We start from the raw sequence: 16,063 nt of genomic DNA on the forward strand, positions 1-16,063 counted from the left end.
TAACCCCCTCGAGTCACCTTCAAGCAGGTAGTTAAGCTCATGGTGGGTTTATTAAGCTGATGCTGCAAATCATGTTTCCAGAGAGACCAAATGAAGGCAACTGGGTGAAGACATCTGTCAGTGTTTAATGGAATACTAGAAGAAAACTCACATTCATAGGAAATGGCCAGTGCTGGTTATCTAACATGATTTGCTAGAAACTTAATTCCAAAAGTATAGAAACTGATGTTAAAAAATATAGAAACTGTTGCTATTATATAAAGCACTTAGAGTACTTTCATATATGTGGTGTTTTCAAACTTTTTAAAACTTTAACGTACAGTAAGATATATATTTATTTCACAATCATATATTTCCCTCTCCCCCTACAGACATGTAGATAAAGGAAACAGAAACTGCACAAAGCAGTGTTTACCTATTCTGTACAGTCTAATAGTTTTTGTTCTGTTATCTGATTTCTTTTGTCTTCAGTGCTGGTCACAGCCCATCAAGTTGACTTTATGACCCACTAATAGGTTGAGACTCCAAGTTTGAAAACCACTGATTACACAGGTCTGCTTAATCTTCGCCATAGCAGGGCAAGAATTCTCACCCCAAGTAGTTTGGGTCTTAGAAGTAGAAAGCCTTAACCTAAATTTTCAGAGTTGTCATTCCATTTTGAAGTTTCTGATTGTAGAAACATTGCATGTTCTGCTGTTCCCAACCAGCTGAGCACTTACTTGCTTCTGCTTTGTATTGTGGCTGATAACTAGACGAGTTTGCTTATTTTTTAGCTAAGCAAGTAGTTCTGTTGGGCTTCAGAAAGCCGAGGGAAGGACCCAGGATGGGAAAAGAGCTCAGCTACAATAAACCCTTGCACCTTTTCTCCCAAGGTCAGAAGAGCCAGAAAGGGCCCACTCTTGGGTGCTCCTTCTACATGAGACAGCCCACATTCTTGCTTCTTGCTTAATGGATTATGTTTATAGCAATTTCCTGAGGAGAGACTTAAAGTTATCAGGCATTAATTAGGCTACATCTGGTTTAAAGATAACCAAAAGGTATGATACTTCACCTCCCCTTTAATGCAATTAAAACCATAGCCAAAAGCAAAGAGCATGAAAAGTAGGAAAGGGGTTCACTCACTGGATAATTTATATCATTTTTATACATAACTTCTTACTCTCAAGCGGAAATGGAGAACTGTTGGGCCCCGTACCTTCGAAGCAAATGGTCCCCATGAGGAAACTATAAATTAACACACAATGAAATTGGATCTAAATTATTAACAGGCAATATTTCTGAATAAGCAAGAGATACCATCTATCTGTTCTCACCTCTGTCTTTTTTTTTTCCCCCCTATTTCTAGGATGGCCCCGAAGCCGGACAAACTGTGAAGGTGAGTGCTTATTATATGCATACAAATTAATAGGGGGCGATTACGAGAACTAATAAAAAATCACACTGAGTCATTTGGAGCACATTGCTGCTTCATTATGTTATCTTCGAGGTCAGAGAGAGCCTTGGTGTTGGAGCTATAAATCGTGACATTGTAAACTTTGCCAAGCAATATGTTTCACATTCGTTTACAAGACATTTATCTTTTGTAGTAAAATTATTATTGTTCAAATGCTAAAACAGAAACTAAATCATGGAGTCCTGAAACAGAAACGGAAGTCAAACGAGTTCATGGGAGGTAGTGTCTAGGAAACAGGACATACGCCGCACGTGGATTTGTGGGTCTCCTGTTAAGCCTGCGCCTCTGTGGCAGCCTTCTGGTTCTCTGCACTGTATATTGTTGCTTTGCCGTCGTTGAGTGGAGGGCTCACAGATATGGTGGCCCTATGGTTGTCCCTTCACTCCTCGCCCGTTGCTTCCCTCTGTTCTCTTCCTTTCCACCCACACACCTACTCTTTTCCTCCCTTCGTACTTAATACCAAAGTTCAACATAATGGAGTCAGTGGAGCTCAAAAATGAGTTTTTAAGTGTGCCACAAGACGGAAGGAAGATTTATCAACATAGTCTCTGCTTCCCTAATAAAGTAAAAGAAAAGAATAAAATCCTGGCTGATTCTGAAGCTGAGTTTCAGCCCCCTTCATACAAATGCAAATGCCTGTGCAGTTAGTTCCTACACCTAAATCATAGAAGAGGCCTTTTTATTCTTTTTCTTTTCTTTTTTTCGTGTTAGAAATCTGAAGCAAGTCTAACTGGGGTGCTTATGTTACATTTTGCGAAATAAGATTTTATGGCTTTGAGACTGGCTGTGAGTGAGGAAGGTAATGCTTGGTACCAAACAATGCCAGCTAAACATCATCCTCTTTTGATATTCGTCTGCATATGGTTTTAATGCTTAACATAGCTACCGTGGGACTTTTATAATAAAATCTCTGGGAAATACTTTTGAGGAGCAAACGTCCTACAGAGATGGCCACCAAATTCCTTATGATAAAAAAGAGCGAGCCTTGCTCCAGACACACAGTGTGATAAGGACAGAGGGGCTTCACAGCTTTCCCCCACCTCCGTGCCAGGCTTCTAAACATGCCGATGCTAAAAAAAACAAACAAACAAAAAAAACGAAACAGTGTAATACGGTAGCTCCGTTTTGCAATTGCTTTTGGAAATACAAAATGTAAATGTTTAAACCTGGTTGCTAGATTTTTTTTTCTTTTTAAAGAGCATTTATTTATTTATTTGACTGCACCGGGTCTTATGCGGCACACGGGGGCACGCAGGATCTAGTTCCCTGACCTGGGAACGAACCTGGGCCTCCTGCATTGGGAAGGCAGAGTCTTAACCGCTGGACCACCAGGGAAGTCCCACTAGATTTTTTTTAAAATCAATATTGAAATATAAATTACAACACCACCAGATTAGTTAGGTGCTTTGTGCAGTATCTATTTGATGAAATTCCTTCAGCCATTGAAAGTAACGCTGCAGAGGCATAGCTAGTAACATGGGAGAAATTCAAACCGTGTCAAGGGGCATGCAGAGATTAATAGTCTGCACAACATAAACATATCTGAAATTTATATGAATATATAGGTTCTATGATCTCAAAATTTTATTTTGGGAATCTGAATGGGACGTTAATCTAAACGGGGCATTTTCCTAGACAGGCAGGCACTGAATAGAGACAAAAAGTAGATTAGTGGTTGCCAGGGGCTGGAGGAAGAAGAGAAGGAGAAATGACTACTACCAGGTAAGAGTTTCTTTTTAGGGTGATAAAAATATGGAATTAGTGGTGATGGTTGTGCAACATTATGGATATTTTTAAAACCCACTGAATCGTACATTTTTAAATGGTAAATTTTATGTTATTTGAGATATATCTCAATTAAGAATGATAATAAAAACCCCCAACAAACACCAAGTCTAGCAGGGCTGAGCACCCTGGCTGCAGACTCTCTGACTCTAGTACTGACTACTTTTTCATGTCCCAGTGATCGGGCCAAAAGTTTTAATGGTTTTGTTAGCTTTGATGGTGGGGTGATGGAGTAATTTTTGGAGTATGGCACTCATATATAAATTGTTGAATGTGGTTCTTATCATCACTGCCATTGTCATTTAGCTTAAGTTGATTTTTTTTTACAGTTCTTTTTTTTAATTGGCAGATTATGTTCTTTTGAACATCTTACAGTTGTTTCCTATATGATCCCTAATTTCCCCCATATGAATTAGCAGGGCCATCTCTATTACACAAAATCGTTTGTGTAATATTAAATGGCTAAAAGAAAACATCCATATGCATGTGACCTTTGAATAGCAGGAGTTTGAACTGTGAGGGTTCACTTATACAGGAACTTTCTTCAGTAGTAAATACTACAGTACTACAGATAAGTGGTTGGTTGAATGTGCAGATGCATAACTGCGTGAATGGAGGGCTGCCTCTGAATTATACACGGATTTTCTACTTCGAGGGAGGGTCGCAACTCCTAACCCCCAAGTATTAAGGGTCAGCTGTACATAAAACTAAAACCTCAGTGGCTGGCAAAGTTTTGAAAACTGTCCTTTTAGACCAAGTCTACATATCACAAGTTGTCTAATCTATTTTTTCTAAGTGTGATTCTTATAATACCTTCCAACTATTCTTATGCTACCTACCTGAGAATTAATTTTGATGTTACGTTAATAAAGAGGTTGATTCTGTTTTTATTCTAAATTTCCTGATTTAGAATCTTTGTGTTTGGGGCTTGGGAATCTTCATTGTTAACAAGCACGCCTCATGATTCTTCTCAGAATGTAAATATTTACCAGCCTTGCTGCTTTATGGTGATAAAGTAGTAGGTGGGGATGGCCACATAACCTTGATCCAAGGAAGCCAGGAGACAGCCCCTCCAGGGAGTAAAGCTAAGCAGCAGTGAGTGGTGGCGTGAAGCAAGATCTTAATCCCCTGCCCAGGAATTGAACCTGGGGAGCCTGGATGAAAACCAGGAATCCTGGCCACCACACACCCTGGGTCTTGTCCCCAGTGAAAAATGCATTTCTCACGGAAGCAAAAACTGTAAAAACAGGTACAAGTTTATTATTAGAGACATAGCACAACAACAGGTGGGAGAGCACACAGAAACAGTTTGTTTTAGTTAGGATAGAAGCAAGGCGAGATGCACACCCCAGAGGAAGGGTGTGGGCGTCCTCCCGAATGAGGAGAAGCCAGGAAAGAGGTGGTTAGGTCATTCATATAGGGCAGTTCTTCTGGGTCTTTGTTTACCTTTGGCCAATTACCTGGTTTCTATTTCCACACCTGCCCTGCCCTAGGACCCTCCCCAACGTGCGTGTGCAACGTTTTTCCAAGGTGGATTTCAGCCCAGAGGTCTATAGGACGGCCTTAGCATCACCTATTATGGGGTGTGCCCCCTCCTTTTGACCCCCAAGGAGCCTTTCTGTGCACGTGCAATGTTTCCCTTGCCTCAAGGATGGGAAATGTATAACCTCTTGATCTTTTAGCAGAGTTTAGCCCCTCTCTGTCCCTGCCATAAAAGTGTCCAATGTCCGGTTATCTACCCTATTCCTGTTGTTGTTTCTTATATCAAAGTGCAGATCTCGAAATACAGAGAGGAGTCTGCTCATAAGTATGTAGTCGGGAGCCAGTTTGTCTCTTGCCTCAGGAAATGTAAACAAGGGTCTGATAACGAATGTCCGGCCTGAAGCCCATCTTCTTCTCACCCCAGGAAGTGTGAACAGGATCCGGCCAGTTATCAATGTCTAGCCTGGGGCCCATCTACCTCCTGCCTCAATGCCACATGGTCAGTATTTAGTGGCCAGGTTTTGAAAGCTACAAATCATGAGTAAGCATTTCAGATTTTGAAATTCACACAGTTGAACATTATAAGGCATTATCTGACGGCCTGCCACGGAAAACGCAGTGACTCTTTTCTTTCTCTTTGCTTCTGTGTCTGACTCTTGGTGCCCCGCCTGACGCCTGGGCCCTAAACCATTTTTGTCTCATGTTGGGTGGTAAGAGCAATAAGCCCAGCAATGATCCCTTCCCTTGCTGTTGTTAGCGGAAGTGCACCACTGAGCGAGCCTCTTGAACGTGGCGCCCCTTTAGGGCTTTTTTGTTTTGTGGGCTTTAAATTCTTCTTTGCAAAGAACAAGGGTGGCCTAGCTTATTCAGTAAGGCATTTGTAACAAAAGGGAAATATCAAACTAAAAATGTGACCTCTTTTATTTATTTTTTTGTGGTATGCGGGCCTCTCACTGCTGTGGCCTCTCCCGTTGCGGAGCACAGGCTCCGAACGTGCAGGCTTAGCAGCCATGGCTCACGGGCCCAGCCGCTCTGCTGCATGTGGGATCTTCCCGGACCGGGGCACGAACCCGTGTCCCTTGCATCGGCAGGCAGACTCACAACCACTGCGCCACCAGGGAAGCCCTAAAAATGTGACCTCTTATTTCTCGATTGTTTATTAACTCTCCCGTTTAAGTCTAAAAGTAGGAGGGCACTGCTGTCCACCAGGTGATTATGGCAGCAATTTTGATATCCTGCAGGCTTGAGAAATGATCCCTTTCTTCTGGTCTCAGCCATATATCACCATATGCATATCCATATTATCATGTACCTATACAGCCATATGTCGCTGGGTCATCAGCCTTCGCTGACCAGCCCCTCCCTTCTGAATAGCCCTCCTAAACCCTTTACTTCCTATCCCGTTTGCCTTGGTTGACTAAAAACAAAGACAAAAACCTAGAAGTTGTGAGTTGTGTTTTATTCGGGGACCTTACTGAGGACGATAGCCTGGGAAGACAGCCTCTCAGAGAGCTCTGAGGGACTGTTCCCAAGAGGTCAAAGAGGAACCAGGATATATAGGAGTTTTGCTGAAAAGAAAAAAAAAAAAGTAGTCAAACATCAAAAGATTACTGATAATCACAAAAAAACAGACATCTCAAGTTAATGGTTTTTCAGTGCTTTTCTATGTATGGGAAGATGCAAGAGTTCAGCTCATTGATATTATTCCTTTGACTTGCGTCTTTACTATCTAAAGCCAGTATCCTGTTTTTCTCCAACTTGAATTGTCCTCAGGGCGCACTGAGGGGCCCGCTGCTGCCCTGGCTGATGGCTTGATGGCAGGCAGCATTCTTTGTTTACTAAAATGGCAGGCAACATTTTTTGTCCATGCCTTATTTTATTTCCTTCAAGGCCCTCTTCACTGTCTTTTACTTGTTTGTGTGTTACTTTATTTTTTTCCTGTACTCATATTATTTCTTTAGTCCCTGGAGAATGTAAGCTTCGTGAGAACCTGCATCTTACCATTGTTCACCGTGGCTCTCTTGGGCAGTGTGGGGAGGAAAATGGAGATGATAATGGTACTTAGCATGATAGAACAAATACTTCTAAGCTTCTAACTTCAGTTAACATGAAGAAGCAGATGATATGTCCTAGTATTTCAGTGAGCAGTCAGAGGTGTGGATTTTCTGGAATTTCTATCAGGAATCTCTCATATTTTGGCATCACTGACAAAGGCCAGAATTTCCACTAATCAAGTTCCCAAATCATACTCCAAAATGTAATTCCAGCTAGTCAAATCATTAAGGCAATGTTCAGTCCTTTAAAAGGGATGCTACTGAATAAGTTTAATATGAGCTTTTAGAACAATTATTACGTGTGTCTTTGGGTGGGAGAGTGCTTTAGGTTATTAAAGAGAGAGATTTATGGCAGGCAGGTAATCTAGAATTTTTAAGAGCTATTTATAAAATATGCTTGCTTACACTCTTCTGTTTACGGTGCTTGACTCCTCTACTTACATATTTAACTTTATAGCGTTAATGCAGTGGGAAGTGTCTCTTATTAACTGTTGATACATTAGCAATTACTTTTTCAGGTTGCTTTGGGAAGAACAAGGAAAGGAATTCTTTAAAGAACTGTGATTTAAAAATTAAAAAAACAAACAAAGTCTTCCATTCACTGAGGAGTTTCTTTGGTCCCTTCCACAAGGAGATTTGGTAATCTTTTCAATTCATGAACTTAGAGGACACTTTAGCTCTCAAAGTCCAGGTGTTAATACACTTTGACATTAGTCAGAGGCTCCATAGGAGTATTAGCTCTGCTAATTTATTAGCTGTGTAACTTTTGGTCCAGCCTCTTAACCTCTCTGAACATTCATTTCCTCATTTTTCAAATGGGGGAAACCCTATCAAATGTATTGACTGATGGTGAGAGGAAACTGATATGAAGATGTGAATAGAACGCCCAACCCACCACATGCATAGGACCTTATGCATATTTCCCTAGGACCTTATGCATATTTCTTAATTTTAATCTTACTCTCAGTTTTCTCGTCCCTAAGACAGACTAAGGTGTCACTTAGGGAGAATGTTTGTGGTATAGAGGTTGTTTATGGCCCTGCCTAGTTCACTTAATTATACACTAAATTCTCTCACTATTAATTATTGCCTTTTAGCTTAAATTCTTAAAAAAAAAACCTTTCATCTGATCATATCACTTGTGTAGTTTGAATAACTAGTTTGAACTTTTATAAAATTGACCACTTGAACATTCAGAAATCTGCCTTATTAATTGGGGTGAGAAATCTCCGCCCAGATACTTTTAACATCTGCTGTACCCCTCAGTGGTAATGAGTAAGTTGCGCTCCTGAGCCAACAGTGTATTTAACAATTACTCGAAATAGGTTTCAGTAGGACAGAAATCTATCTGCCCCCTATGCTGGTTCAGTAGGTCTGATGTGGGACCCAGGACTCTGCATTTTAACAGACACTGTAAGTGATGTTCATGTATACGTCACTCCAGTGCAAAGCCACTTAGCAAAGAAGTGACAAGATGTGGAGGAATCGCCACATAGCGGCTTGCTTTCAGTCCAAAAGCATTCCTAATATTTGTTGTGCAGAGAAAGGAGAAACCGACATCTTAAAAATCACACTGATTTTACTTGACTGGTATTTATTATTTTCATCTGGAAAGAAAGTTCAAGAGAGCTTTAATTTGCCAGAGAACTTTTATCCTTTGATTAAAGCCATGAAGAAAAGTGTCTTGCCTTTGTTTATAGCTAATGCTTGTATTTACTGCTGAAGAATTAGTATCTTCAGGATACAGTAGCTTTTATCTTGTGCAGTTGCCTTATAATTTGCATCTCTGCTCTGAAAATGAACCCAATTTGCCTGAGTTTGGTAAACCAAAATCATTTTTGGTGCTCAGGGGATGGGTTTGGGTGTACAGGTGGGAGTGGACGCCTCCAAGCCCACTCTTCCCCTTGGCGGGTACGCTTCTCTGACTCTCCTTCCCCTCCTGGTGATTTGGAGGCAAAACCCCTGGTCCCTGGCTCTCTAGGCAGGAGAAGGGAAGATGAGCCTGTCATTCCCCTGTGGGAAACGTCCTCTCTCATACTAAACCCTCAAGCCTTCTTCTAAGTAACTATCAAATCATTGAGTTTTTCCATTTCTAATTGGTTAATTTTGATTTGCATGATGCCATTTGGATCAAAGCACTGAAAGAAACATTAACTAATCTCCCTGTTATTCTCCCGTTCCTATTTGCTTATTTTATCCTTGTTTTCTCAAACTCACAGGCAGCTTAGGTGGGCCTGATGGGGGATGCTGGAGATGGAGTGAGGGTGAAGGGGAAATGTGATCTTCAGAACTAAAGTCCTGCTGAAGAGGGAGGACTCTGGAACCAGACGGTCTGGTTTCATTCCCAGAACCATCACCTGTTATTTCTATGACTCTTGCAAAAGTCAACCTTTCCTAGTCTCAGCATCTATTTATAAGTTTATAAAATGGGGGCCTTAATAGTATCCTGCCCCTTAGGGGGTGTTGTGACAATCAGATGGACTAAAATACATGTAAATGGCCTTTAATGTAACACTTGACACACAGGGAAGTCCCAATAAATATTTACTATTAGTTTTATAAGTTTCACTTAATCCTTGCAATTCTCAAAATTGGGCGTTAATATTTTACACTTGGGAAAACCAAGGTTTATGGAGGTAGTCACTTATCAACAACAGCAACAATGACAACACAAGTTACAAACAGGAGAGGTGGGATTCAAACCCAGGCTTGTCTGAAAGCCCAACTTTCCATTATATCATCTGGCTAGATGTTCCTAAAAACACCTTGCACCCAGTAAGCATAGACAAAGGTGTACAAGGAGAGGTTTTGTAAATATTTTGTCTCCCTGAACACAGGTTCATTCTGCATTATTTTTCTCTGCTTAGAATAATGTGTCTTCTATCTAAAAATACCCAGAGGACTCCCTCTTTACTTTTATTGTACAGGTGGAGGTTAACTAACCTAAATGCTGCTTTATTGGTGTATGTCAATTTACAGCAGAATTATATGTTTTATATGTTTAATCTTTCATTAGTGCTACCAAACAAATCCCTTTCGTAATTGGAGCCCCTGACGTAGAGCAAAGTGGATATTTGGCTGTTAAATTTATTTTGAGATCCATGACACAAAATGTGGCAAATATTACAGTTGCATTCTTAGCGTCAGTGTGTTACAGGTTTCAGTGAACTGTCTTTTCTACCTGATGCTCAGAGTTTGGGGGTTTTATTTAATCACTGTCAAATCAAATATCCTGTGAAAGGCAAAGTGCTTTATAGACCCTAAAATGCTACAGGCATTATTATTCAGAATCACCTTCTTGCCTCTGTTGATATAGTAAGGGCAGTGAAATACTAGGTTTTCAGTAAATAATCACTGAAGACACTTCTCTCTCTCACTATTTTGCTGTGTATGTTTCAGGCCTAAGACATTATGTATAAAATTTCTAACTCCATGTAACCCTTTCAAGTTCAAAGTTTTAAACCTGTGACATGTAAATAATTGTCTTGTCTAAAATGTCCATTTTTTAAAAAAAATAAGTAACTAAACTCAGTCCAATGAATCGTGGGACAAGGATTCAATAGTTTTAATTAAATATGAGTGGTCACTTCAGTCTTCATAGATGAGCTGTTTGTTACAGACCGCATTATACACCTTAAATACAGAACGGGGAGTGAAAAGTCCCTAAAATAATGTGCGCTTTGGTTGAAACTGGACACTTCAGCTAAAACAGATCCAGATGAATTTGCAAACTTTTGTTTCAGTACTCACAGCAGAAATAATAAAATATAAAAGAGGGTTACTTATAGCCTATCTATTTAAGTCTAAAAAATACGGATCTATATATTGCTTAGAGAAATGGACAACATAGGGTCGGGATGCCTCTAGAATGAGGCAGTAAGAAGAAGGAACACACAAAGGGGTGTAAAGGATACCCAGGGGCCTTTCACTACATACCTAATACGTTCCTGGTTTTCTATTATATTATTTATATTTTGTAAAGAAAATACAGGAAACAATCTCTATAATTTTTATTTCACGGGGGTCCCATCAGAAGAATTTTCCATTGGGAAATGACTCTGATCGTCCGTTCTTTGTTCTGTCTTTGTCTGTAGCATATAACTAGTCCTCACACCTCCTATGTTCAAATCTCTGGTGATGGGGCCCATAAAAAATGGTCTTAAAAAAGTCCACAGTTGATTCTGATGGTTACCCATATTTATGAACTACTGTTTTATTTATTTATATAAATACATTTTGATTCTTGGTCTAGATGACCTAGACTTGCAGTTGATTCTGGTGGTAACCCAGATTTATGAACTGTTGTTTTATTCACTTGTATGAATACGTTTTGATTCTTGGTCGAGGTGACCTAGACTTGATTCTAACTCCCAAATTCATCTTGAATTATTCACTTCCTTTCAGGGCCTCCTCTCTGCCCATGCCAAAGCCATTACTGGAGTAATTCTCAAAACTCAAAATGCAGCTGGAAAACTAAGGGTGTGATGACCAAGCCTGGGTGAGATGGAAGGCAGGTTAATGAATAATAGTCATGGCAACCTGCAGAGCCACAGATATGGAAGAATTAGAATAATGACCTCCCTAACGACATTTGAGTGAAAAACATTGGGTTGGTGAGAATCTGTAATGGCCCTCGGGCCAAACACAGTGAGAAATTCTCCCGCCATTTCTTTGTGAAGTATGTTAGCACTGGGAAAGGGTAATTTTGAGATTTTAACTTTACATGTCATGAGGCATCAATCCTATACCTGTAGTCTCAGAGCACATCCCCTCTCTAGAGAAGCTGCTCATCCAGGAAGGTCAGGGAGATAGAGATGCAAATTGCTAGAAGCCTTCTGAATCAGATTAATCCCAAACCTCAGGGGGAAAGGACAAACATCATGGTTCGAAATCCCTCTGGGCTCATTCAACATAAAGATAATATTATTGCATTCTGGTAATGAAAACCCACATTTCTCTCCCTTGTATTTATTCTTTCGAATAAGCTTTTCTTGTTCCTGATGTTACCTGAAAAATAAACCTGAAGTTGCTGAGGATGTCGACCTTGCCAAAGTGGTTTAGAAGAATAAACAACAGTGAATGAGCAAAGTGAACTCACCCAATATTCTTTTACTTCGTGGTGAAATCCGTTTACCCTAATGTTCACATTCAAATCTCCCACCCTAGAGTCTGTATATCAGCACTTGTTCCCTGAAAACAATATTTTCTTGTCATACTTTCTAGACTGTTGCCCTGAAAAACAACCCAACAGGGCCTTTTATTTGTGTTTCAGTTCATCTGTTGGTTATAAATGGTATAAACTCCCAGATGCAATCAGGTTCTAGCAGTATAATTTTGAGGAAGCTCTTTAGTCTTGCAAGGAATCAATGTGATTCCAGGCTCAGCTCTGCCATCACATGACCAGGGATGAAACTAACTCTTCAGGAAGAAACTCAGAGCCTGGGATGACTCAGAGAATCCCAGAGAGGCAAGTGATCTTGAAAGTCATGTAGTATCTTCTCTTCTGCAAATGATTCCCCCTCTGTAACCTTTAAATTGGTCTTTCATCTTCCTCTACACCTGGGAACCCAGTGTGCTGTAAGGTGGCTTCTTCCAGTTTGGAACAGCTCTGATCTGTGGTCAAGGATGAGAATTCTCTCACTGCCAAAAGTATCCTGTTCCTGTCTCCCAGGAAATGAGCATCCTGCCTGCTCATGCTTTTATACCTAGCATTCATTTTTTAATTCATTCGGCCAATGCCTACCATGTTCCAAGGATTGTCACAGGCCCTGGGAGAACAAGAAGAATGAGGCGTAGTCCTTGTCTGTCTTTAAGGATAGTCATTGAAATAAGGGCTATAGGAGAGGAAGACTGAGCAAGTTGTAGAAGTTGTAGAGTTCATATGAATTCCTCCTACCAGTTAAGTGTTTACTGAGTACCTACTATGTGTCAGGCACTTCTGGGAACTGGGGTACAGTGGGAGGAAGGGCAGCCAAGGAATGACTCTCGCGTTATTGTCTGTCTTCCTCTGCATGAAAATGAGCAAATAAGATAATTGCAGATTTTGAGAAGTGTTAGAAAGGCTTAAGCGGTGCTGTGAAAGGGGATAATATGGGGGGAGGGAGCGGAATAGGGGCGGTATGGCTGCTTTAGGTAGGGTGGTCAAAAAAGGCCCACTGAAGAGGTGACCTGTAAACTGAGACCTGAGGAATGACAGGGCTCCCGCCAAGTAAAGAGCTGGGAAAGAAAGAGCTTCTGGGCAGAGGAAACAGCAGCAGAGATGAGCTTGGCACAATCTAGGAGATTGTTGAAGACCACATGGCAGGACTTTGGGGTGGAGAGAGAAGTGGTGGAAGATAAGTTTGAAGAGGTGGACAGGAGAGTATTTCTACCAGTATAAATACAGTACCACTGTAAAGAGTTTTAACTCTATTTTAAATGTATTTGTTGTTCGGATTATATTCTAAGGGCAGAGGATATTTCACATGTGCTCAATATGATGGGTCCCCTAAATCGATTTGGTTTTTAAGTTTCTAGGAACTTGAATAATTTGGTCTTATGTCTATTCTGGGTGCTGGTTGTCTCCCCAACGTACTCCCCACACTCCATTATTTAGCAGCCAAGGAGATAGGATGCGTTTGAATCCATCTCTAGTTCCAGGTGTTAACCTTGTTTGGTTAATCCAGGGGTTGGCAAATTTTTTCATAAAAGGCCAGATAGTAAACACTTTAGGCTTTGAGGGCCAGCTGGTCTCTGTCACAATTATATAACTGCCTTCGCAGCACAAAAGCAGCTATACAAAATATGTAAATGAATTTGTACAAATGGATGTGGCTGTATTCCAATCAAACTTTATTTGCAGAAGCACACGGTGAGCCACGTTTGGCCCATTGGCTGCCCATCCCTGGCCTAAGCCAGCTCTCTGCCGCAGTGATGACTTTAATTAATTCTGACCTAACTCTCACTTAGAGTGTAGGATTCTCTCGGCTTCAGGAACAGTTGTTCCCAGCATCATGGAGGACTTGTGGGATGGGATGCTTTCTCTACTCTCTACTACTGCTTATAAATAGGGAAGCAGTAACCCTGACGGCTGCTGGCAGCCATCTTAGGATTCCTAGGGCAACCTGGTTTAGAATGAACCAGATGCTGAGGCCAGCATGTCAGAGATTGAAAGAAGTTGGATCCTTGGTGACATTGTTGGGTTGCTGAATTAACCAGCCCTGAAGACTGCACTACATCTAGACTTTTTGTTTAGATGATTTAATAAAGTTCCCCTATTGTTTCATTCAGGAAGAGTTGAATTTTCTGCTACTTCCAATGGAAAACATCCTCAATTTGATCATCTACTCTAAAATATTCAGTTATTGTTACTCCTTAATATGCCTAACTGGCAGTTTGAGTAAACAGTTTCTAAAGTGCTTCTGCATATCTGCAGTACTCATCACATGCCAATGGGAATCTTTGAGCGAAAGTCTGTGAATCAATGGCCCTAGCAGAACTTAACTTCCCAAAGGCTCCCTTTGGTGCATGACCACAGAGCAATTCCATTAACTTTAACCATAGTGGTGCTGTACAAAATGGGCCCTGTTAGTCTATTCTTCCCCTTCTTTTTCATGTTAAATCTTATCCTGCAGCTGTTTCTTCAGGTAAGGTATGCACACCAATGCCACTCATTTCTTGGCCTTTATTAATATATGCAGGACTCTCTCAGGGAGGGAGTGCTAAGTGTGTACATTAAAAATGAATCCACTGCCCCATTTGTGGACTGTGAGAAAACCCCAGAGTCAGGGACATCGATGGATTTTTTTTCTTTTTTTTTTTTTCTTTTTCTGGCTCTGTCGGGTCTTTAATTGTGGCGTGCGGGCTCTGTAGTTTGCGGCACGCCGCAGGCTTAGTAGCTGTGGTGCGCGGCTTAGTTGCCCCATGGCATGTGGGATCTTAGTTCCCCAACCGGGATCAAACCCACGTCACCTGCATTGCAGGACGGATTCTTTACCACTGGACCACCAGAGAAGTCCCATCGATGGATAATTGATTGTTGTAAGATCCAATAAAGTCATAAATATGGCTCAGAACAATTACTGTGGCCACATTAGCAACTCATTAAATCCATAACTTGCTTTCAAGCCTGGCCTCCGAGACTTAAATAAAGTGCTAGAGGGAAGAAAGTTGTATTTTAGGAACGTGGCAACCAGGGATAGGATAGAGAAATTTATAATTTAATTTGCTGTGCAATCTAATTGCGAATAACTATTAGATTTTTTTAAAGTGAACTTTGATTAGGTTTTAGGTGTCAGACATAAACTGGAAATATGTGTCAGTGTATACTTTTCTGAGAGTCTGTCGGGAGGGGAAAAGGAAGGTATTCATTGCAAGGAATGACTTTCCTGGGTGACCTTGCACCCTGCCTTCTGTGTTCAAGTAATTGGGTTATGCCTGAGACTAGTTGGCTCTTCCCAGAGACTTGCTTTTTACTTTCTTCACCAAGTGTCAATTTTCCCCCATTTAGAAATAAATCAATTTGAAATGAAATTACCCAGACCATTCATTTTTCACCATCTAGTAAATGAGTCTCTTGAAAGAACACAAGGTCCTCCCTTTTCAGCTCAGGCATGATAAAATCCTTCTGCACAGAAGTGGTGCAGAGCTGTTGTCCCTGCCTTCTCCAGGCTTTTCATCTTTGGTGGACTATGTGTGAGGTGATATTTGCTCTGTAAAATGTACTGTTGGCCTGTCCATAGATTGCTGTGCATATTTTCTGAAGTTCTAACCTGAAGTCAGACTGCTTGGTTTACATTTCTAAGCCATAGCAGGTGGGAAAAAAGCTGCCCGTGACAGCATAACACCCATTAGGCAACACAGTAGTTCATCTGAAGCCCCGGCCTCAGCCGTAGTCGGATGACACACATACTGGTGGCTGGATTTTCAGGAATGGATTGGCTCATCTTTCAGCTCACTTCAGTTAAATGCAAAAGCAGTTTGCACAAAGATAAAGGAGATTTCTTAGTGATCCGTGTAGAACTGGCTAACGGATTTCTACACGCAGTCAGCGGAAGCTTGAAAACCCAGCTGAGGAATGATAAATTACTGCTAACTGTCCTAATTATCCCTTGACACTCAGTGTTGAAACCTGACTAAATTTTGCTGAAACTTACAAATAGGAAAGAAATTTAAGGTTTAATAAATTATCTGTAATAGAAATGCTTAAAAGAGAGAGAGAGAGAGAGAGAGAGAGAGAGAGAGAGAGAGAGAGCGTGCGCGCAAGAGAGCGCCATAGCGTTAAGGGCACCTATTGATCACCCAGCAGTTT

The 16,063-nt window shown here is 40.9% G+C and overlaps 1 protein-coding gene across 19 annotated transcripts in view; it reads left to right on the plus strand.

The window, feature by feature from the left end:
- FHIT (fragile histidine triad diadenosine triphosphatase) overlaps positions 1-16,063 on the plus strand; it is a 1,440,192-nt gene that overhangs the window by 1,172,726 nt on the left and 251,403 nt on the right. For all 19 annotated transcript variants that reach the window (XM_060163986.1, XM_060163991.1, XM_060163995.1 and 16 more), the window contains one exon: positions 1,346-1,375. In XM_060163986.1, the coding sequence (XP_060019969.1) occupies positions 1,346-1,375 (30 nt within the window). The remainder of the gene's footprint in view (positions 1-1,345; positions 1,376-16,063) is intronic.

The sequence above is a fragment of the Lagenorhynchus albirostris genome, chromosome 10, assembly GCF_949774975.1.
Source record: "Lagenorhynchus albirostris chromosome 10, mLagAlb1.1, whole genome shotgun sequence".
In the NCBI taxonomy this organism is placed as follows: Eukaryota; Metazoa; Chordata; class Mammalia; order Artiodactyla; family Delphinidae; genus Lagenorhynchus; species Lagenorhynchus albirostris.